The sequence below is a fragment of the Typopeltis vanoorti genome, chromosome 12 (assembly GCF_054136105.1).
Source record: "Typopeltis vanoorti isolate ZY-2024b chromosome 12, IOZ_Tvanoo_1.0, whole genome shotgun sequence".
Lineage (NCBI taxonomy): Eukaryota > Metazoa > Arthropoda > Arachnida > Uropygi > Thelyphonidae > Typopeltis > Typopeltis vanoorti.
This window is the reverse complement of record NC_143560.1, coordinates 33,479,909-33,504,988: the sequence shown is the minus strand read 5'-3', so window position 1 is coordinate 33,504,988 and position 25,080 is coordinate 33,479,909. Positions and strand designations below refer to the sequence as shown.

Genomic DNA, 25,080 nt, shown 5'->3' with positions numbered 1-25,080 from the left:
ATGTATTATCTTTTTTTTTTTTTTTTTTAATTTCAAGAATCACTGACCAAGAAGAATGGGTTGATTCGGTAGAAAGTTTTTTTGTATATTTTATAAAATAAAATATTATAAATTAGGTTTATGTTTTAATTTCTCCTACAAGATCGAAAAAATAGTGTGAGGTCTCTTATTCGTTGATGTGTTTATCATATAATGTTAATTTTGTAACTGAAAGAGGCTTGGGATTTGTGTACATTTAAAATATTTCCATAACAATAGGAAAAAGCTTGCTGGTATAAATAGAGTTCATTATTATTCGACACAAAAGCACACACCAGCAGAGTAATGAGAGAAGTTATACGTCATTATGAATCTAGGGGGCAAACTCATAAGTTTGATATGTCCTTCTAAAAGCTGTTGTTTAAAAATGAGGCCACTGAGACTTAATTAAGGAGATATGGAATTTTTTTTTGGCTCTCTTTCTGTAATTAGTTTTCTTGATGGGAAATCGTTTCCTTGAGAGATCCCCCCCCCCCTCCCTGACCTGCAGTATCGGATAAGTAGCCACTAACTCATGGCCATGTTGTGTGAACTGTGATCCGAACTACATCGTTTTTCTTGTAGTGTTGCTTTCTTGCATTTCAGCGGATTACTAAGTTAACCACTTTCCAGTATGAGAAATAAAGAATTCCTCACTGTATCTTGAGAATAGCACACGTGAAATAGAAGCTACCTTTTCTTTTCTCTCCTTTTAAATTCATCTTAACAAAGGAATTAAATAAACTTAAAATACCCAAACAAAATAGACGTGGTAACTAATTAAATTCCCCTTTGTTGGAATTTTTTCCCCCCACTCGGTTAGACTATAATAAATTTAGTTTAATCCTTCATCCAAGTGTATCCAAAGTTTGTGCCTGAAGTATCTTCAGAACTGAGGCAACTCGTGGTAAAGGTGAACCAAGCTCTCATCACTACTTACGGACATGTATAATGCTATGCATTAAGGGAAGAGCCACTACTCAGACCGGTTTCGACCTTTATTGAGGTCTCGTCAGTGGGAGCTACACCTAGAGGTGGTGATACCAAGATGGAAGCAATGGAGAGGTCATCTTTACCTATAGGAGTTGCCAAAAGGTGTCTCACCTTATTATTAAATTACTCTGGATTTAGAGAAAGATGCTGGAAGTTTTTTCCCACTTAGTTAGACTATAATAAATTTAGTTTAATCTTTTATCCAAGAGTAAGCAAACAAGTTTGTACCTGAAGTATCTTCAGGACTGAGGCAACTCGTGGTAAAGGTGGACCAAGCTCTCATCACTACTTACGGACATGTATAATGCTATGCATTAAGGGAAGAGCCACTACTCAGACCGGTTTCGACCTTTATTGAGGTCTCGTCAGTGGGAGCTACACCTAGAGGTGGTGATACCAAGATGGAAGCAATGGAGAGGTCATCTTTACCTATAGGAGTTGCCAAAAGGTGTCTCACCTTATTATTAAATTACTCTGGATTTAGAGAAAGATGCTGGAAGTTTTTTCCCACTTAGTTAGACTATAATAAATTTAGTTTAATCTTTTATCCAAGAGTAAGCAAACAAGTTTGTACCTGAAGTATCTTCAGGACTGAGGCAACTCGTGGTAAAGGTGGACCAAGCTCTCATCACGCCTTATCTTAGTATCTCCCATAATGCAAAGCACATCTCCTTGCGGACATGCATTAAAGGAAGGACCACTAACCAGACCGGTTTCGATCTTTATTGAGTAATTTAGTAATTTAATAATTAGGTGAGACACCTTTTGGCAACTCGTATAGTTAATATGACCTCTCCATTGCTTCTACCTCGGTATCACCACCTCTGGGTCTGGTCCCACTGACGAGACCTCAATATAGGTCGAAACCGGTCTGGCTAGTGGCCTTTCCCTTAATGCATAGCATTATACATGTCCGCAAGGAGATGTGTTTTGCATTATGGGAGATACTGAGACAAGGCGTGATGACAGCTTGGTCCACCTTTACCACGAGTTGCCTCAGTCCTGAAGATACTTCAGGTGCAAACTTGTTTGCTTACTCTTGGATAAAGGATTAAACTAAATTTATTAAGTTCCCCTTTATTTATTCGCTAAATTCTAATACTTTTAAGTTGACAATGTCACATATGAATATATGTAATAAAAAAAAAAACGATTTCTAACGGTTTCTAGAGACCCATAAAATGTAAATTAGAAATTTACATTTTAAAGGATAATAATTGAACACGTTAGTGAGATAAAGCATTTAGGAATAGAACTAAACTATGACATCGCACAAAGTGAACAATAAAAGCCCAGTAGAATATCGAAATATCCCAACAGCTTTATATGAAAGAATGCCTAAGTAAAGAAAAATAAATAAGAATCTACAAAAGAGTTGCTACACATATGCGCGTGAAGCAACTACAAAAACCAAATTATTTAATTAATTAATGAAACCATTGTGATGGAAGCATTAAGAAAAACTGAAGGGGGGGGGGAACAATGTTGAGCAAAATCAGGAACTAAGAAATCAGAGAAAATTGTAAAATGCAACGAATAAATGATTGAATTTAAAAATGGAAAGAAGAATGGAAAAATCACGTAGAATGGAGGCTAACAGAAGCAAAGAAAGTATGCATAGAACAGAAGACGATGGCGGGATGGTTTGGAAACAATAGCACCAGTGAGTATGTCAACCGCTATTTTGGAAAGAGAGAGAGAGAGAGAGAGAGTCAGTCCGACGTGTATCAGGACGGTATTCTTCTAATGTGAAGCATTAGAAATATCGTGGCTTGAAGCAACTGATGAGGCTAGGGATCTTGGAGTGTTAATAGATAGGAAGTTGAAGTTCAGGAGCCATGTGGCAAGGTTGCTAATACAACTCAAAAGATAATTGCAATGCTCAAACGAACGTTCACATGTAAAGATAAGAATGCTATTTTGCCTCTTTAAAAGGCCTTGATAAGACCTCACTTGGACTATTGTGCGCAGGTCTGGTCTCCTGGTTTCCGTTGTGATTCTGATACAGTGGAGAGAGTGCAAAGGAGAGTGTTAAAATTATACCAGGATTGTGGAATACTGTTTATGAAGACAGATTAAGAATTTGTAGATTGCAGACACTAGCAAATAGGAGAAAGAGAGGTGATATGATTCAGACAAACTGCTGAAAGAGTCATACAAGATTTCGATTGATGGGATTTTTCAATTTATTGAGGGTGGAAAAAAAAAGGACGAGAGGGCATCCTTGGAAGCTGAGAACGAATGCCGTTAAGAAGGGGGTGAGGGCTAGATTTTTCTCTCATTGGGTGGTGTGTATAATTGGAATGGATTGCTATTGGATGTTGTGAGTGCAAGCAGTGTGAATAAATTCAAGAATAAGTATGATAACTGGTGTGTGTAGTATGTGGCCTCCCTCGATGAGTCTCTGACTCCCTGGAGGTCTCTCTTAATAATAATAATAATAATAATAATAATAATTTTTTTTTGAAAAAATAAAAATTAAGATCTTTAGCACTTGATCCTCTAGACCTGAGTTTTTACCAATCGTGTATGGAGTTAATTTCAAAAGAAACATTTATCGCCTATTTGTTAATTTTTCAATGATGACAAAGCAGTTAATTCGGGCTCCAAAATTGCATTTCAATGGTGAGTTTTTCTACGCTTTCTTTTGTAAGGAATTGCAGTTCTTGGTACGATTTTTTTTTCTTTTTGAATTGGAGTAATCAAATATAGTTTGTAGGGTAATAGCTGAATTGAATACAACCTCACATAAAGTTCTAATATCTGATCCGCTTTAGTCATAAATGAATTCTTAAAAGTAATTTTAAAGGCGTTTTCATAAGCTATAAAAGTTTCGTTCTCATAACGATGACACGTAATTCTATTTACACACTTCCCCCCTCGTTTTACACAAAAGATATCTTATTCAAAAGAAAAACACTCTAAAAATGGAGTAGTTATTCTTATTGAATAGAATTGTTCTATTAAATAGTTGGTTCTGAGCAGTTTCTTATCGTAAATACGTTTCTAGCAGCTTTGAAGTTATTCACAAAAAAGTTGTATGTGAAAATTTTATTTTGGATCAAAGACACGTTCAGAGAGTCAGTTCCCGAAATTGAACTTGTCATATGTTTCTGTAAATTACAGAGCAGCTTCTTATCGTAAATACGTATATATCGTAAATACTTCTTATCGTAAATACGTTTTACGATAAGAAGCTAGTTTAAAAATTCCATCTATTTTTTTCCTGAGTGTTTAACGAAATCTTCTTCATCTTCTTGTTCCTTTACGTATTAGGCCTATTGGCACGTGACGATTCGAAATCGGAAATCCCATGGAATAGGTTGATCAATCCATATTTCGGGAGTGTCCTACGTTTGCAGATACGTGTGTTCACGAGGCTGGCTTGCCTGTTCTAGGGGACGAAAAACCCCAAGTTTCCTGGTGAAATTTCTGAAAAAACTCTCTACCTCCGTGTAAGACCGTCTAAATCACCTTTCATCGAAAGAGAACCAGATAAAGGTTCCTCACGTCACTTACGAGAATCGAAACCAGGTCTTTCTGACCAAAGGGCTTCGTCTGTACTGACTGAGCTACAGAGGCTCTATTAAACGAAATATAATTCAGAATTGGAAGTTAAAAATAAGGTTTTAGTAACCAACAATGTGTCGGTTACTGATGAGAACCTACAAATGCACAAGTGCGAGGTGATATACGAGTTCCGGACTGGTAGGCTGGTTCTCCTTGAATTCTGATGACTCGAATTTTGAAGACTTTGATACCCAGGGTAGCCCCTGAGTTTCAAACTTGACAAAAAACGTGACACAAAACCGTTACAAAAAAAAGCTTATTATTTTATATTATATATATATATATATATATATATATTAGGGTTACCAAGTAATTTTATAAGCTTGGTTATTTAACTCCTAATTCCAAGTATGCAAACAATTAAGTTTGCGCCTGAAACATAGTTCAAGTCTAAAGATGGTACAACACCAGGGCAACTCATTGTAAAGGTGGGTAAAGCTCTGATCACTATTATTTTCCCATAATTTAAAGCACATCTCACTAAAAGATGTATACTGCAATACATTATGGGTGGGGTCACTACCCAGACCGGGTAGTGACCCAACTTGGTAACCCTAATATACAGTATTCCCAAGTTAAAAAATGAATTACATCTAATCCTCCAGAGATTCTTATTAAAAATAAAAACACCTTGCAGCAACTTATATAGGTAAAGTTGATAAGGCTCTGTATTACTAAACCTTGGTATTTAGGGTCTAGCTACTCACTGAGGAGACCTCAAAAAAGGTTGAAACCTGTCTGGGTAGTGACCTCACCCACAATGTATTGCAGTATACATCTTCTAGTGAGATGTGCTTTACATTATGGGAAATACTAAGAATAGTGATCAGATCTTTACCCACCTTTACAATGAGTTGCCCTGGTGTTGTACCATCTTTAGACTTGAACTTTGTTTCAGGCGCAAACTTAACTGTTTGCTTACTTGGGATTAGGGGTTAAATAACTAAGCTTATAAAATTACTTGGTAACCCTAATATACAGTATCCCCAAGTTAAAAATTAATCACACACACACACACACACACATATATATATATAACGTAATAGTGTGATAAAATATCACTTATAAGATACATTAAGCGAACAGAATTCCAGTTACGTAATGCTGTCATAATGCAGTACATCAGAAAACTACAAATAGTGTACACATACAGATGGCTTTTTCACAGAAGTTTCAAGGAAATAACCCAGTGACTTGCAATTCCACACTCCATCCTTTCTGTCAACTTCCTGTTTCCTTCTTGGAGAAAACATCTGTCAAGGAGCTGACTCGTGATAGTGTAAGTCTTAATACCTGTACTGACAAAGGTTTGCGTACAAGTGCTTTGCGAAAATAAAAAAAAAATGGTTGAAAACTAAATGATTCGCGAGTAAAAGTTTTTTTTTAGTTACGTGATGATTTTGCATTTTTTATGACAATGCCAATTTAGATTCTGGTTTGTTACAACAATCGCTATTGTTGTATCAATTGTTGCAATTGATCGTCATAGTTGTTTTAATAACATGTCTCAATACGTGTCTGCGTTCTGAACTATCATTCAACAATGCAGTTGTAACTATCGCAAAAATATCAAGGCACGTGATCATTAGTGTCTGTTACAACGAGTAGATATCCGGTCACGTAATAATAATTTTTACTTAAAAAAGGAAAAATAAAAAAGGCAGCAAATCACTAATTTGACAACTTCTCTATGAAAAAAATTTGAAGACTTGCACAAAATACCTCGTTCGATCTCATTGTTTTTTTTTTTTTTTTTTTGACAAATTAAATTTGAATATTTTTACAACTTTTCTATCATATTTTTATATTTTATTAATTAATATTAATATTATATTTACCAAGATTTGCTCGAATCCTTAAAAATGCATTTTTACATTGATTTTAATTTTGAAAGACTGATAGAGAACTTTATTTTGCAAAGTTCTTGGATATTTTGGAAGGACTAATAACAATCTATTTTTCAAATTTCGTGCTAATGGTTCTTACATCGACGAACACAACTTCTATAGACACGAAACTATGCAACATGGGTAAACCTCACACAGCGCTGGGAATTTTAATCAACTCTCTGCTTTAACTTACGACTTGAGGAAGCTGTATTTCGTCACCATAACTCTTATTGATCAGGAGGGGAGTTTGATCGTATCAACAGCCAAACTCTTTAAAATATTACGGGTTTCGCAAAATGAATCTGCCAAAATTTATTTCAACATGGGTCCAATTTCTAACTGGAGTAGAGATATGGCACTTTAAGGATAAATGAATAAAAGAAAGAAAAAAGAAAACTTGATTGAATCAGAAGCTGCAAAATGGCGTGGTGTCCTCTTAAAACTTATTTTTAAGTTGGGAAAATTGATAATACAGTAATAGCTCTCTTATAATGGTGTTTATAAATATAATACTCAAAATGCCTGCCCTTCTAGTATACATGTTTCCACGCATCGTAACAATTCTCTCTTTCTCTCTCTCTCTGTTGTTCGTTGGGGGGGGGGGGCGGTCATTTTTGAATGTAGTTGTAGAGTCCAAAATTGTTCATGTAGTACATCCCTGTAGTTAACATTTTGTGCAGACACTACTGCCTTCGTATGACCTCAGATGTAAAAAATTAAAGGGCTAAGATTGCGAGATGAGATTCATTTGGCCAAAGATAAGTACCTTGACGAATCCAATTTGTTGGACGGTGAAGATTCAGATAATTTTAAATCTGTTGTTACATGAATTTTTTTTTTCTCACCAGGTCAATACTTTTTGTGCGTTTATTCATCTCGAATACATATCTCATCATAAAGGAATGAAGTTTATCTGCACATACGCCAGAATCTACAATCACTCAACAATAAATTTTACTGGTCGCTGATAATTTGCCTCTTTGTATGTTTTTTTTTTTTTTTTTTCAAATGTATGGGTGTACAGTACGGTTGGCAAATTGATGTCTGTATCCATTAAGAGCAACTCTCGCGCTGCCTTTAAAAAAAAAAAATTATGGGCTGCTGTTGCGACCACTCATTTGAAATCCTTCCAACGTTTTTTCAATAAAAGCATACACTTAAACAGAAACAGACAATGGAACTACGATAAAGAGCCAAGAGGCTATTTTTTCCTTAATAGCCAAGAGGCTATTAAGGACAGTGACGGATCTTGCTCCACCTTTGCTCCGAGTTACCCTAGTGTTGTACTACCCAAGTGATGACTTACGCTTGGACTTGCCGATAGTTCTTCGACATGAAACTCTTAGATTTTGATGGATTTCGATCTCTGAGTTTCGTACCCGATTGTAAAATAATACGGGATTTACTATCCCCCCTTAACTTAGACAATGGAACTGTTTACAAGCTCTGAAATAGCTTGCAAGAGCTAGACTGCATAACTAGACCACGATACTTGAACAATCAAGCAGCGCTGTGGCTACTAGAAGCCGAATAATGATCGCCCTTACACATCTATAATCAGGTTCGCATTGATATAACATTTTTTGCGTAAAATAATACATAGGGCTCATCTGTGATCCAATCCCACGTGGTTGTTTCGAGAAGAATTCGTTTTCCATTTTACTGTTTATAATCTAATAAAACAATCTCTCCGGCCCATGGTCATGATTCCCCCCCCATGAAAAGCAAACTCCCTGAGACTTTTGTGTTGCATACTACAAAACAGACAAATCGGTCAGAAGAACACACTGAATTAACAAACATAAAATACAATGGTCTCCATAGCCTTTGACCTTCGCCCGTAATTCCTAATTCAAATTTTACGCTTATTTATCTTCCAAATAGACGTGAATTCAAGAAACCTTAAAATAAACAAACTATAATTGCCCTGTCCGTTTTAAGGAAGTTCAATCTCTTTTCTTTCACTTATCAAGTTGAATTTCTTCATCATCACTTTGAAATAGAGGACCCGTGGACCTGAACTTTCATTTCAGTCTGTTAAACACTTATTTGAATAATTTCGGAGATGTGCTGTTTACTTTTCTCGTTTGTTTCTTAATTTGGGATTGATTATTCATCTGTACACATATCTGCATAACTGTAGCTGAGGGGGGGGGGTATGCAAATATGCATACTTCGCTATGTTAACAAAACGTTTCTTGTTTTCTTAGTCTTAACTTCTAAAGTCGCAGTAATTCTTGTGCAATAAAAGCCTTCCCATAATCAGAGCGTGAAATCTGAATGTATAAAAGAACAGAGTTCGGGCTCCAAACAAAGAATAAACTTTAATTCTAACAATATCGATGTACATATTAGACAACCAATAGAAATCAATGACGTTTCTATTGTTGTTATCAACAACTAAGCCTGATTGATTGCGATAATAATCAAATACGTAATAAACACCAAAACGCAGGCGCAACAGATAGGAATATTTTCATTACTCAACAAAGGTAATTTGCTTCAGTTTCAAGGACAAGAACCATTAATTGTTTTCATAGGGAAAATTGCATCTTGCAAACGGAAAACTGGAAATCAATACAACGACCGTGGTGTGCTACTAAGCGTGAACTATAGTCAGAAGCGTCTGTTTTCCTTTTATTTGTGTGTTTGTGTGTGTGAGAGAGAAAACATTTCCAATATTGTATAAACGTGTTCTCGATGCATTTGTCTCTAGAGTCTGGGATGGAGAATCGATGTAATTGTATTCGTAGTTTTCAAATTAAACATATTCCATCGCCTTCTAATGCGAAAACCTTATTTTATTTTTATTCTAAGAAAAAAGTCCTTAAACGTAAAAACATATCAACGCCTATGAAAATCTAAACCGATTAAACCTTAAAACGTATTAAACTAATGAAATCTAATGACAGAACTACTGTAGCACCTTGACAAATATAAGAATATATTTGTCACCATTACTCGAATTACTTCGCTCTTTGTGGTTTAAAATTTTGCTTACAAAAAAGTGCCTCATGAGAAAAGACAGATACACGTTTCTTATTGGCTTGGGTAAAACGTCACAACCGTCTGAGAACGAGAGTAGGCAAACAGAGCCTGGATTGATTATTGTTGTGGCCATGTTTTCTGGTATGGAGTATTGTTGTTACTGGCACACTGCCAGCTAGTGGGGAAAACTTGCGTTACACGAAGGATAAGTACATTGTTGTTATGGGCACAATCGGGAACATGCATGACGTCATTTGTTTTTTCCCGGTTTGGAATAATTGCTGAGCATCTCTAAATGACTTTTCAGATTTTTGTAAAGTGGGTCGAATGAAACTGCTATTTTGTAAACAGAAGACAATCCTATAAGTGATTTTACAATCTTTTGGCTATAATAGTCTTCATAGGGTCCAGTACTGTAATAAATTGTGAGAAAATGGTTGTTAATCGCCTTTAGAATCATAAATAGAAGTGCAGATTAAAAAGACACGTTAATGTCCGAATGATGGGAGGCATCTGTATGGCAAAGACAGCTTAAATGCAGTTGAGCAAGACTAAATCTTTCATCCAGACATTTTAATGTCACCATTCACTGCACGTTTTAAAGTACAACATTGCACTTCGGTGCAAGGAGGTCCATTTCACTTGTCATCTTTATTGAGTTATCTGAAGTAAAGCCTTTTGCTTTTATCGTGATTTATGTTCGCGTATTCTACGAGATAAATGGCTTCATGCTCCACCCTGTGTGCAAGAGGATTACAGCAGCTTATGTGTGCATTAACAAGCTCAATATGACAGCAGCTTGTCTCCAGTGTAGCTTTGAAAGATGCAAATAGAGAGGTTCTAGCTGTGTTGTTTGTGATTCCTGATGGATTATTTTGCCTGTAAGCGTAGTGAAGACGATGATCCATTATCTCTTGTTAGGCACATTATCCGATTTTCTCTTTAAGTTAACTAGATAGAAGGAATTTATTAATTCAGTGAATGATGGGGATGTTTATACAGAAATTTGATTTCGTTTGTTGCAGATTCTTCCGGTTATAAGAAATTCTCTATTGCTTTTACTTGTAAGACTTCTTAAATTCAAACTCATAATAAATAAGGGAAATACCTGTCTGATTTTTTTCCCTTTGATTGCGCGCGGACATTTTTTACGTATTTATTATGCACATAAAATAATAGTTAGTGATCAATATTAACATATACAGTTCTGCATACTCTACTTTTTGTCGTGAGAGAAAAATTATTAAGGAACTTAAGGAATAATAGTGGCCATTTCAATGGAATATTATACATGAAAATATCTGTTCTTTTATGAAAAGTAAAAGAAATTGGACAGCTGTGATTGAAGTGAATCTGTGAGAGGAGGATCATAGCAATCTAAGAGAGACTTTCGGTGTACCATCTCAAGTGTGTGAGCAGTGGTCCATGGTTGGGCGAATTTCAGATTTATACAATGTTAGCAGTCGTATAGGTGAGAAATCCTACCTTGAACGAAATAGGATTTAAAGTTGGTGAGAGAAGGGCACTCAAGAATTAGGGGAGGAATTGGGGGAGAAATGGTGAGCGGCCAGAGAGGTAGCTTCAATCCAGTTGCAAAGCATAGAAGGTTTCTTCGAACCTTTTTACTGCCTGTGTTCAAAAGCGGGTGTTAAAGACTGGATGATCATCTGTGGATCGAGAGTGGTTGAACTCGTTTTGCTAGCGGGCCACTTGGCGTAAAAATTTGGCTGTTAATGACATTCTCCATGGTTGTTAGCGTTCAAGTTATTCAGGATTCTTCTGATTTCTTTCTCAAGCAAGACTGGAAGTAGCATGAGAAAGAAATCAGAAGAATCCTGAATTTTATATAATTTTTCTTAATAATGCGTTCGGTATGTTATATAAATAAAAGTAGAACCAGCGTACAGGCTTTCCTTATGCATCGAATCATCTTCTCGTGCGGCAATCCCTGCCGATTGCAACTTCCTTCTTCTTAATGTTTTCAAATTAAGGACTATAAAACCGGACTCTTCGGAGGCTATGACCTTACTGTTTAGTTCTTTAAGCAACGTAAAGCGTAGTTTGGCTAAAACTAATAAAGCAACTGCTCATCCAGATTAGATGAACGGTCATTCTTTATTCAGTATTATATCTCCCTATGGGTCTTATAATAAGCCTATTAGCTTCAAAGATTTTTGTCCGTATTTTACCCTTCGGGACCACCATATCATCTTTAACAAAAAAAAAAAAAAAAAAAAAAAAAAGAAGGAAAAAAAACACTGAAGTTCACATCTTTACAAAGGTATGCTACGTCAACTTAGAAGCCTTCTCTTCTATTGCCTGAAACCGGTCTCCATCTTCGAAAGTCTGCCTCTCTTTTCTGTTCAGGCAAGTTTTTACACAAGTTTCCAGCACACACAGAGGTATACATGACGATTGTGCAGTCAGTTACTTGAAACGGAGCGATTAATAATTGTCTGTCAGCGTTAAATCTTATTAAGGCAACATGTAATAATTTCATCTCGGTGCCTTTAAAGCAATGTCTTTAAATGCCTTTCACATTAATGACACAATAAAATGTCTTTTTATAGACAAAAGATTCAAAGGCACTTCAGAGGTACAATAAAATTCCTTAAACGCACTTTACAGGCAAAATAAAATGCCTTAAAGGCACTTTAAAGGTAAATGCATGCCTTAAAGCATTTACTGATCTCGATGCCTTTAAATGCCTTTCACATTAATGACACAATAAAATGTCTTTTTATAGGCACAGAAGATTCAAAGGCACTTCAGAGGTACAATGAAATTCCTTAAAGGCACTTTAAAGGTAAACACATACCTTAAAGCATTTACTGATCTCGATGCCTTTAAATGCCTTTCACATTAATGACACAATAAAATGTCTTTTTATAGGCACAGAAGATTCAAAGGCACTTCAGAGGTACAATGAAATTCCTTAAAGGCACTTTAAAGGTAAACACATACCTTAAAGCATTTACTGATCTCGATGCCTTTAAATGCCTTTCACATTAATGACACAATAAAATGTCTTTTTATAGGCACAGAAGATTCAAAGGCACTTCAGAGGTACAATGAAATTCCTTAAAGGCACTTTAAAGGTAAACACATACCTTAAAGCATTTACTGATCTCGATGCCTTTAAATGCCTTTCACATTAATGACACAATAAAATGTCTTTTTATAGGCACAGAAGATTCAAAGGCACTTCAGAGGTACAATGAAATTCCTTAAAGGCACTTTAAAGGTAAACACATACCTTAAAGCATTTACTGATCTCGATGCCTTTAAATGCCTTTCACATTAATGACACAATAAAATGTCTTTTTATAGGCACAGAAGATTCAAAGGCACTTCAGAGGTACAATGAAATTTCTTAAAGGCACTTTAAAGGTAAACACATACCTTAAAGCATTTACTGATCTCGATGCCTTTAAATGCCTTTCACATTAATGACACAATAAAATGTCTTTTTATAGGCACAGAAGATTCAAAGGCACTTCAGAGGTACAATGAAATTCCTTAAAGGCACTTTAAAGGTAAACACATACCTTAAAGCATTTACTGATCTCGATGCCTTTAAATGCCTTTCACATTAATGACACAATAAAATGTCTTTTTATAGGCACAGAAGATTCAAAGGCACTTCAGAGGTACAATGAAATTCCTTAAAGGCACTTTAAAGGTAAACACATACCTTAAAGCATTTACTGATCTCGATGCCTTTAAATGCCTTTCACATTAATGACACAATAAAATGTCTTTTTATAGGCACAGAAGATTCAAAGGCACTTCAGAGGTACAATGAAATTCCTTAAAGGCACTTTAAAGGTAAATACATGCCTTAAAGGCATTTACAAGCACAATACAATCAGTACCTTAAAGAAATTCCATTGTGCCTATTAAATCACCCCCCCCCTTAATGCTTTAATTTTTATTGACTTACTATCAATAATAATTTAATTAATGACGAGCAGCTATGACACTGAACAGCATACGTGATTATCTCCGCGTGCTTGATGTAATAACACACATTTGACAAAATATTCATCTTAAGAGGCCATATAAAAAATCTTAAAGGCAAACAGTTATCCTAAATTAAAACGAGCGAAGTTTGAAATGAACTACCTTTTAACGAACTGAGGTCGTATGTATTGGGAAAGATGCTCACAATAATTATTTTAATGCAACAGCAGGATTTTCATCTGCTGAATAATAATAATTCTTTGTTTCGCTTTACAACGTTTTGAATTATTTTTTTTTTTCAGAATTTTACTCTTTACTCTCATTGAACAAAAATCTACTCGTTCTTAATATATTGTTAGAAGTTAATCTGTAATAAATGATTAGAAAAGTAGTCCCAACATAGTCAAATACCTTCTAGTTTAATTCTATTAACGTTTATGATTTCTTTTAATTTAAAACAAGATCCTCTTTTATACATTTAGACTCTTTTGAGACATTTATGTGTATTCACTGCATTGTACACACATGGCTTTCTGATAAAGGCAAAAAAATCTCCAGGCCAAAAAACTATTAAGATGACTCAATGTAAATAGTCAGCTATACCTAGTAGATGATTTTCCCATTTAAAAGAAAGAAGAAAAAAAAACAACCTAGGGAATTGAGGGAGAGGGAAGAGGGTTGCATGTGATCCGGTCTTTCTTTGTACAAGACACACACACACACACACACACACACACACACACACACACACACACACACACACACAGAGTGGCTTAGACTAGGAGAAGCCGATTCTCAGAGGGTGGTCGAATAGATACAGTCAGGACATGACACGCACAACGCGTGAAGTGCTGATTGAAGCGAAAATAGCGGAAATGGACGTAGCTACAGTATAAATCACACATACGCGCGTGCGCACACACCAGCGAAATTTTCTGAAAAAAAAAATTAATATTTTATTATGGATGTAATGAAGGAAAAACAAAATCAAAGGAATTAAAATAGGTAATAAAAAATTAACCAGCCTTTTGTATGCTGACGATCAAGTTATTTTTGCTGAAAATGAATTAACATAAAAGACATCACAAACTATAGAAAGAACTGGAAAAACCACATAGAAAGAATGAATGAGGACAGATGGCCATATATTGGGTGGAAATATAAACCAAAGGGACACCGATCAAGAGGAAGCCCTAGGAGGAGACGGGCAGAAGACTTTTCAAACCCTTGAAAACGTTGCAGGCAAACAATTGCCTAATACGGGAAGCCAAGAAGAAGAAGAAGATTATGGATGCAACTCATATACATCAATAGAAAATAATTACCTTTCAGTTCCTTAATATGTATTTAATTATGTAGTCTTTAAATCTGACATTTAAAATATGGCATTTGTTATTTTAATAATAACCTTACTTGTCGATTATAGCCGCTAAATACTATGCACTATCTGTATTATTTTTTCTTGTTCGTTTTTCTTAATGACTTTGTACTAATAATGATAGTTAATTGGGAGGATCTCAAAATTAGGCACTGTTAAGTTTCAGTCAGGAAAAGAGTTTAACAGGCGCGAATAATTCTGTTTCACCATGCTTGGTACACATCAGTTTTGAACACTGAAAAGATTTTTCTACATCCTCATAAACAAAACAAGTTAAAATAATAACAATACTTATTAATGTAAATCAGTGTTTCCAAACGTTTTTTGGATCATGCCCTGACTCAATGCCTCAAAGATTTTGATGCCTCCCTCTAGCATAATAGTCAGCCAAGTTCTGAAAAAGTATAATATGTTAAATAAAGTTCTATTGGACTCGTCATTTTGCTTTTCTGAGCGTCTTCTTGATACTGTATTTATGTTGACTGCTGTACTAGTGATGTCAGCTTTTTTTCTCGGAAAGTCAGGGTTGCAACATCGATAATTTATCGCCGACAATGGTGAGTTTTTCGAGTATATCGGTGATGAGGTGACGATTATAGCATCATTTTCTAATTGTCCCCAAAATATTCAAATTGTCCCCCCCTGTGGGGCGTACTCCCCACTTTGGGAAACACTGCTGCAAAGAAATAAACAAAAAGCGTTTATAATTATTGCAAATAATATACTAAAATGCATATAAGACTCAACATCCCCTCTCTTCCACTCACTACGGTAAGCCGTCGTTAGGGGGTTGATAACTGGACCAATACGTCTCCAACATCAAATTGCATAATTTTGATGAAAACAAAGTGCTGATTTATAAACATTTAATTAAATTTCTTGAGTAATAAAAATACTTTCAAAATACCCTGGTTTTTTAAAAAATAATTTGAAAAAGGATACAGTTATCTGTATTTTTATTTCTTTATAGGGATAAGAGTCATTCTTAAACTGACGTCACATTCTTTTCGGGTTTGTGTGCGGGTGGGGGTGGGGAGGTATTACAAGGGACATATTTAGAATAACGTACATAATGGTCACCTTTGATAGTCAAAGCAGTTTCTTAAAAATGGTTGACTTTTTAAGTCTGGAACTTAACGTGTTTAACGAATCTTTAAAATTATTAATAAAATTAAAAAAAAAAACGCTAATGTAGTAATTACCGAAGTTACAAAACTATAAAGAGATTTTATCCGGAAATATTAAAGACAAAACTTTATGTATCTATTTCTTTCTTTCTTTCTTTTTTTTTTTAATGAATAACATAGCGTGAGTGTGTATGTATGTGAGTGGAGGGAGATCAGAATTTGAAAATTTGCGATACTCTGTGACGAAGGAGGGAGCATTGCTTTTTGTTTCTTTAGCTTTATTTCTTCTTTATTTCGTGTTCAGAATTCAAAAGAAAAATTGCTAATGAAGAAAAAGAAAAAAAATTAAATAAAAAATATAGCATTCCGCTTAATCTTTGAAATGAAAGTAATCTAAACTAGAAGTAAAGCGAATACTTTACGTATCATACAATGGTTAAGCGCAATGTGTGTGTGTGTGTGTGTGTGTCATTATTTGTGAGATGTTGACACTCCGAAAGGCCTACATTTAATCATCACGTTGCTATGGTTACTGGTTGGTTGCTTTCAGTGACTCTGTGACCTCCCACAGCAAATGGTTCCCTGCACTGAAAGACGCCCCCCCCCCACACACACCCCATGAATTTTGTTTAGCCGAGAGCATTGACAAAGAGCAGTGTAAATGGCACAGGGAAAGTAAACTAGAGGATCAGAAACAGGCCCTTTTAAAGATGAGCCAGAGTTTGGGAAACTTGGGGAAAAAAAGATAATAGCATCTGTATGTTTGCTTTTCTTAAAGAAGTTGGACCTTCAAGCAAGTTATCTTCTTTTAAAGGAAGTTTATATGTCAATCAAAAGCGTATATCTTCTTTTATATTCACACCAAAAAGATTAGCATTAAGGTAAATCTCAAACACTGCGCCACTGTTATATGGATGTTTAAAATGATGAATTTAGCATTTCTAATTTGAAAATCTTCCAGTTAGTTTAGTTAGTAAAAGACTAGCAAGCTAAACAATTAAGTACCACTCGTAGCAAAACCTTTTTGGTAACCATAGTAACCAACAGAGTTACTATGGGCTGCTGAGCAATAATTGTTAATGACACTTGCTGAGTAGTTAAAAAAACCATTGTTATAATATGGAAAATGGTAACCATAGTAACCAACAGAGTTACTATGGGCTGCTGAACAATAATTGTTAATGACACTTGCTGAGTAGTTTAAAATAAACCATTGTTATAATATGTAAAAAAAAAAATCTTTTGAAGCACTTTTTTTTTTAACATTCCCGTTTATTTCTAAGTATTTATTTCCCACTAAAAACCAGTTTGTTCTTCCTTTTCAGGATACAAGAACCCATGTCGTTGGCGAGCTTTTCGATACGGAGAGGTCTTACGTGGAATCGCTACAAATTCTTGTTAATGTAAGTACGGTGTTAGATATGGTTTTTTGCTAAATTTAGAACCCCCCCCCCCCGTAACTGCAGACCGCACTTACGTGAGAGCGGCCCACGATTAAGTTACGAATGGGTCTGGTAAACTTCTGTTTTACCCTCCCACGACCTTCTTTGATGTCAAGTATAACCGTAGTCTGTCTCCTGCTAGGCTGATTATCCGGTTTTGAGCACACACCAGGAAGTCATCAGTGCTTAAAATCGTTTCGCTTTAGCGTCTCGCGAACGCCCTATTAACTGTGTATCAGCTGTCCTGTTTGTGTGTGTGTGTGTGTGTGTGTGTGTATCAGAGTGGAGTGTAAAGGTATTGAAATTGAGAATAGCGTGGATGTGAACCACTACAGTGATATACATACGGATTCCAAACTCTTACGCTGAAGGTATTGAAGAAAACAAAAATATTAAAATGCGATTCTGTTTAACGTAATTACATCAACTTATACGTTTTTAAAAGTTAAGTGAATTACGAAGACGTGATGTGGAAATCCACTTAATGGATAACAGCATCGATGAGAGAGCACAGTAGTGGATTGAAGCTAAAAATTAGAATGAATTAAATGAGTTCCTCCTCTGTAAAATTAATTATGCAAATTTCATTAAGAAATTGGGCGATAAAATAAAATTTAATTCGAATACGTACACATTTTCAAGGAGAAAAGTTTGCTTATTTATTCCATTTCTATGATTCTCCCGAATCATAGAAATAGAAAAAAAAAATAAACTCAATATTTCTGATATTTAATTTTCAGATTAAAATTTTGCAATTTTTAAAATTTTCTCTTGCATAAATTTGATTAAGTCCGTAATATATAAAAATCAACTCTTTTTCTCTGTGAACAGTTAGGAGTATTCGTAGTTAACTGTGTTAACCTTTGACTTTTCGTTTGCTTTTTTCCGTCTCTTGTAAGATTAAAAGAAATTCAGTTTCGGTGACTGTTTACTCTTCGTTAATTTTTCATTCCAGTAATGGCAACATTCTCTTAAAACTTTGACTATTTCTCCTTTATTGTTTCGAGCAACGAAGACAAAGTGGAGTTCTACAAGATGTCTTTAGTTTTCCTTAAATTGCGTTTACAAATCCCAGTTCTTAACTAGAACTGGTTGGTCGATAGGCGCTGCGTATCATGAAGAATTAATTTTAAAATTTTATTATTATGTTTGGTAGTTTCTTTTTTTTTGCCTCAAGAACATTTATACTTATTTAATTGTAAATTGGTTCCGTATGTATATGAATTCTATGGGCGTTTTTATTTTCACACAATTCTGTTTCAATTCAGAATCGAATCAGGAATTATGTAAAAAAAAAAAAAAATAGCTTCTACAGAAGCAGAGTTCTTCGCATTTAGTCCAAGTTGTTTTCGTTCTGGTACTCAAGCAAACGTGTTGTAGATACAATCTCTTTAGTGCAACTGCCTTAATGCATCTACTAATAACATTGTTTCAATGCCAGCGATGAAAAATGTCTCATTATAATCCTTATCTGTTTAGCAAAAGTCGTTCTTCATCATTTTGAAGGCGGATTGGGCAGGAGAAGAAAAATAAGCATTTTTGTTATTGTCCATTAGTGTGGCAATACGTCGAGATAGGTAACGATAAGATACAACTACTTCTAACCTCTCATCCCCCTCCCCTTTTTTTTCCCCTCTGTTGAGTTTTACTTCGTAAATCCATCGTTGCTCTCAATGGGGAGGTAGGCTTCGTAAGCAACACCCACACACCCAAGGAATCTCAATTTCCCTTTTCTTACCTTTCATTTCTTTCTTCGTTTCTTTTCTCTTCTTTGTGATTATATTAGATAAGACGAGCATGTCTAACCTTGTCATTCTTTTCTAAACCTCTGGATCATTTATTTTATTTTTAACGAACTTCCTGCTGCTGCAACACACTCACGCGCGTGCTTCCATGCATTATTTGTTGCGCAACAGAGCATCTACTTGCTACTGATTTGGCAAATTTTCAGTTTAATAAATGGTCTACTCAAGCTAATTTTCAGGTTGTCATGGTAACATATTAAAATATTTCCTTTCTCTGACTCATAATCGAATTTGTTTATGTAATAAGTCTTCTCATGTCTTGCTGGATGCAGATCAGTTTTGTTTCGTTAAGATTTTTTATTTTATTTTATTTTATTTTATTTTATTTTTTTTACCGCTTTTCTTTTTATTTGCAGTCTCTGAGGAATGTCCATTATATTTTACTGTTGTCTTGTAAGACTTCTTTATTGATTCCATCTGAAGTTTGTTTTTGTCAAATGCATGCGTATTCAAAGCTTATTATGTTGACATTTCTCTACGTTTGTATTTTGTAAAAATTTCAACGAATGCTTGAAATAAAAACAATAACAAATTTTAAAAACAAATACTTGATATACTTTGTATTTCAAAATAATTCACATCCTCTTCTGTTGATTATTCTATTAAAAATGATTGGGAATTCAAATCAATACAGATGAAGGAATTGACATTTAAAATAAACAAAAAAAGCAAGTAATCTGATTACGATAGACAAAATCAAGCACAGAAGCAGAAGAAAGGATAGGCAGAAGGGGGGGGGGGGTATTTTCTCACTCCATTTTTGGTATTGTAAAATAGAACAGCGTTTCCCTAACTATACTTGGGATAAAATATAAAAATAAAAATGAAAAATCACAGAAAACGAAGCTAATTTGTGCTATTTTCATTCTTTCTCAGTCACTATTTTTGCTATCCTTAATCCAGTCTCCTCAATCCACAAGATTTCTTTGCTTTTATTTTATTTCTTAGCAAATACGAAAATGCTAGTCGTATTAGCTGGTAAAAAAAAAAAAAAAAAAAAAAAAAACATCGCATTTTCTACGAGATCTAGACTGGATTTGCCTTAATCAAAACTGTGTTGTGTTTCTCGAGTCACTATTAATTGCAATTAAGGATTAATTAATCCTTAATTAATCCTAAACATTAAGTTAATTCTGTTAATCTACATTGTCCTCGACAATGCTGTTTTAGTGTTTCAGAAAAGAATTAGTAAAAAATTGTTCGTAGATAGAAGTAATTGAACATCCGGGATAACTTGGTTTATTAAAAAAAAAAAAAAAATATTTCTCACCAAATATTTTAGGACATTTTTCTTCGGGATTCGATTTATTTTTGACTTATTAAAAAATACTTCGGTAGAGCAATTTTTGACATTGAAATCTTTATTAACACATAAGGACAATATTTTACACGTCTATAAAGTAATATCAAATTGTGTAAGAGTTGTTTTGGAGTAAAAGTTTCATTTCGCATTCTGTATGTTTATTTTCGTATTTCGGTATTTCTCATACAGATTCATAGATCGATTCAGAGTTTTAAATGCAGAAGAACCAAAGGAAAAAAAAAAAAAGCTTACAACGTAGAAAGCAGAATGCACTGTATGCTTAATAATTCAAATAAGATTTTTATAGACGTTAGGCTAATTACTACTTCAAAGTTTCGCGTTAAATATATATATATATATATATATATATATTTAACAAGTTAAAGAGAGATTCTGCTTCATCGAGACGATAGACAAGGTCCAGGTCGTAAAGATAACACATAAAAATATAAGTCATTTATTTCCAGCATTTTTTTAACTGTAAAACTAAGTCCTACAAACATAATCTGTTATGCGAACATTACTTAGGCTTTCAGAAACAGACGATAAACCAGCGCTACTTAAAAGCGCCACCTAGCGTTGTTTTTAATATGCGGCTAATCTAATAAAGATTAATTATACTAGTGGACTCAATCTGCAGATATTTTTCTGTCATTACTACAGAGTTTATTGAATGTTCACTCTTACGCGATCTCTCTCTCTCTTAGAACTACTAAAAGCGATAAAAATTAACTTTATCGGTTTATATTCCCAAATGAGAGAAAGAATTAGTTGGGAAGTTGGGAATACTTTGCGCACATCACCTTAAACTTCGTTGAACTCAAATCACAACGGAATTACATCTTCGAACAAATCGAGCGTGGACGCTATGTCTACATCTATGATTAATTGGAGAGCTTCAATAATCAACAAATAGAAAGAATGTTATCGGTTGTTCTGCTGTCTTTGACTACAGCTGCTGTTCCTAACATCTTTCAATAAATAAAATTCATTTAAAACGGAAAGATCATAGCAAGTATAAAAGAAAATGAGAAAAAGAAAAAAGATAGAAAAAGAGAGAAAGAAAAAATAGAGACAAATGAGAGAAAAGGTAGAAAACGAAGATTAAAATGAAAAGAGAAAGGCAAACCTACAGAATGGAAGAAATGAAAAATGACAAAGATACAAAGAGCGAAAAAAAAAATTAATTAAACGAATAATAAAAAAAAAAAAACGTATAATGGAAAGAAAGATTAGAGGATGGTAAAGATTCGCAGATAAACAGGAAACCATCTTTGGGTTGGGATATTCGAATCCACTAATCCGATAAAACGGTATTATACTGTCATCTTTGTAAAGCGCGCTGCTCCGTCTTAGTGATGTGGTCGTAGGTCTTTTATTTACTGCCTGCCACCGTAAATTGTGTAAAGGAAACCGCGTACGTCTGTGTGTCGCGTGACGTATTCGTTGCCGATCTATCTTAAGTGGCCTCCATGCCAACGCTATTGGTCGGTGGATTTGGAGTCAGTGACCTCCTCGAAGATGCCATATCATATTTCACAAGACATTTAAGAGAAGAGGGTGGAGTCAGGGAGTAAAGGCTTTAAAAAAAAAAGTTCCTTCAAAATTCTATAGGTGGCGTTCACTAGAATTCTTTTCTGTAACTAGCTAAATAATTATTGGAGGAATGCATACAAAGCACTTAACAGATTATGTGTACACGTTTATATTGTTCATATAAAGAGAAAACGAACCGATAGGGCGATGTTAGGCCTATTGAATGATGGTAGAAGTGTTTGAGATGTAAAACGCGACATCTATCGCGAATTGGTTTAATTTTTATTATTATTATTTCTTAATTTTAGGAACACCATCTGTGAAAAGGTTGGAGGCTATAGCCCATTAATATCGTGGGTTAGATTAGCCTGGAAAGGTGATGGCATCACATCAGGTGATAAAAATCATTTCTATGCCTCGATAACCCTTCGCAAAAAAAAATGGCCAAAGAAGGAGTAGCGATCAACTGCTAGATTTTCATTATCAATCCAACGCACTGAATTTTTTTTTTTTTTTTTAAAGTGAAAAGTGCGAAACCCGTAAATGTTATGTAAATACTGTATACAAGTATCCGGGATGGTATGCAGTAGAATTTTTTTTTTTTTTTTCGAAAACCAAGCGGAGTGAGCCATCAAAAAAAAAAAAAAAAGGAAGAAATAAATAAATGTGGAGAAAATGGCAAAGAAAATAACACAGCAACAAAAACGTAACAAAATTATGTATTCCACATTAACATTCCCATCTATCACGTTTTTCCATTCAACGCATTTGAAAGTATAATTGTCGATTTAAAGAAGCATGTAGTTCGGAAAATAAACGAGTTATGTATGCTGAGGGGAGAGAAGTATATAAAAAAATGTGTTGGGGGAAGAGAAGTGTAATCAATATAGTTGTGATAGGATAATACGGAGAACGCAGCATATTAGAGTTGCGTTGTACTGCGTCACAGTTTATATACGGACTGCTCAACTATGCTGCTCCAACCATAACAAAACTTTATTCTTCCTGATTATGACGTCATCATATGATCCATTTTAATTAAAAAAAATGTAATTCAAATATAACACTTAAGTTTACAAATCCTCATTATAAAATTGCAATACATGCTCTATAAATGATAATAATACGACTCTGCATTGCGATAACGTTTTTTTTTTGTTTTTTCATTATTATATTTTTTTTTTTATACAGAAATACATGAAGCCACTGAAGAGTGCCACTTATTCAGGTGTTATCGACTCGTCTGTGGTGGATGAAATATTTTATCAGATCCCCGATATCCTTAACCACCACGAGCCCTTCTTGGAACTTCTACGACAGAGGCTGACTAGCTGGGACAATAAACAAAAAGTAGGAGATATATTCATCGAAGCCGTGAGTATCTAGACATTTCAATTTGAATAATAATCAATTGAATAATAATGTTTATAAGTTATTTCATTTAGAAGACCGATCATGATATATCAATAGTTATTCAAAACTTGACTGCCAACATCAATGATTCAAAGGTGGGTTTGGAATTATTTAAATCCTACAACGTGATAGATGGCAGTGAACCACAGGTTGAAAAAAAAAATGTATTAGAATTATAGCATCACGGACAGTTCGACTATGCTATTAGTTGTGTGTTGGCACATGGTAATTTATTATCTTAAGTGTACAGAACTCCTAACCACTACTAATGTATACCTTGTGCTCCTGAAGTAGTTCTTTTCATAGTACATATTTTCTTTCTGTTTCTGTGGAACATCCTGCGTCTTAACTCCCACTTTATACCTTTTTCAATTGCATAAGATAAATCATCGTATCATAATAATTACATGTTTGTTTGTGAAAGAGGGGAGGAGTTATTTGTAAGTTGAAGTGACAGGGGAGAAAGGTGTGTTGTTTAGGCAATCGACTTATCCACTAGCTCTCCATTTAACTTTTATTTCACCTTCATTGACCATCCACCCATATCCTGGTTTGGAAGAATAATGAGCACCATAAACCAGATACAGGTGCACGTACCATGAAGCCATCAATAAGCTACTCCAAGTAGAAAAAACAAAGTTACCATACGAATATCTGTTGCTTCAGTGATGTATTTGCTCATCACACTTTATTTTACTTGCTGTATCAGATATGAAAATTCAATCGTACTCGTCCACAGTAGCACCCTTCCACTCCCTGTTTTGTTTATCTACTTGTAATTCTGACGTTGTCTTTTTTCTCCACCCTTACCATTAATTTTTTATGTTGTTAGCTATAACAAAGTTGAACTTCTTTCACTACCAATTGTCTAGCTCTTCAGGCTACTCAACTCGTTTTCTGGAGGTGTTGTCGGTTTTATCACACCTGCGTTTTTCTCCTTCACCTGTTGCTTAGATGTTTCTTGGCTTTTGTAAGTTAGATATTTGACGTTCATAAATTTCTACCCATTTATAGAATTTTGAACGTGGGAAGAATTTTAAATTTGAGCACCTTGGGACATTAAAACCGAAGTTTCTTTTGGTTTAAATTCGCTTCTAAAGAAATATACTTTGTTAAAAAATAAATTATTAGAGCCTAATCACCTGTTTTTGTATTTTTTTAATTATGTAGGCTATAAAAAATGTTAAAATTTCGAAGAAGATAGCTTATTCGTTAATAATAAACCAGAATATTTCTTCAAGCAATACTAAGAGAGTATCGGTTGGATATTTTTTGTTCGGTCACCGTCTCTTTCTGTTACTACGAGTTTTCTGCAATCGAATTCTTTGACAAGAACCGAAGTATTTTTCTCTCCCTTGTAATTGACAATGACGGAGTGAGATCGCTTTTCACTAAAAAAAAAAAAAAATCTTCGGCGAGCATGGAGTGCTGCCTCTATTTGTCGACTGGTTGCTCTTTCTGCTAACTCTGATCCAATTGATTTTGTGTTGAAACTTGCGACTAAAATAAAAAAAAGAAAATTCAAACAAAGCTATTGATTTCAGAAATGTAAGTAAACAACGAAGATGAGAGAAAAGAATTTCGGTAGCTGTAAGAGACAGTACTTATTAAGCTAGTTTGAATAAAATACAGAAATTGAAACATGCATTGCAACA

The 25,080-nt window shown here is 34.6% G+C and overlaps 1 protein-coding gene across 1 annotated transcript in view; it reads left to right on the top strand.

Moving 5' to 3' along the window:
- LOC150100673 (rho guanine nucleotide exchange factor 17-like) overlaps positions 1–25,080 on the top strand; it is a 425,511-nt gene that overhangs the window by 61,017 nt on the left and 339,414 nt on the right. Inside the window, exons 2-3 of the mRNA XM_090401857.1 lie at positions 17,252–17,329; positions 23,204–23,386. Of these exons, the coding sequence (XP_090257983.1) occupies positions 17,252–17,329; positions 23,204–23,386 (261 nt within the window). The remainder of the gene's footprint in view (positions 1–17,251; positions 17,330–23,203; positions 23,387–25,080) is intronic.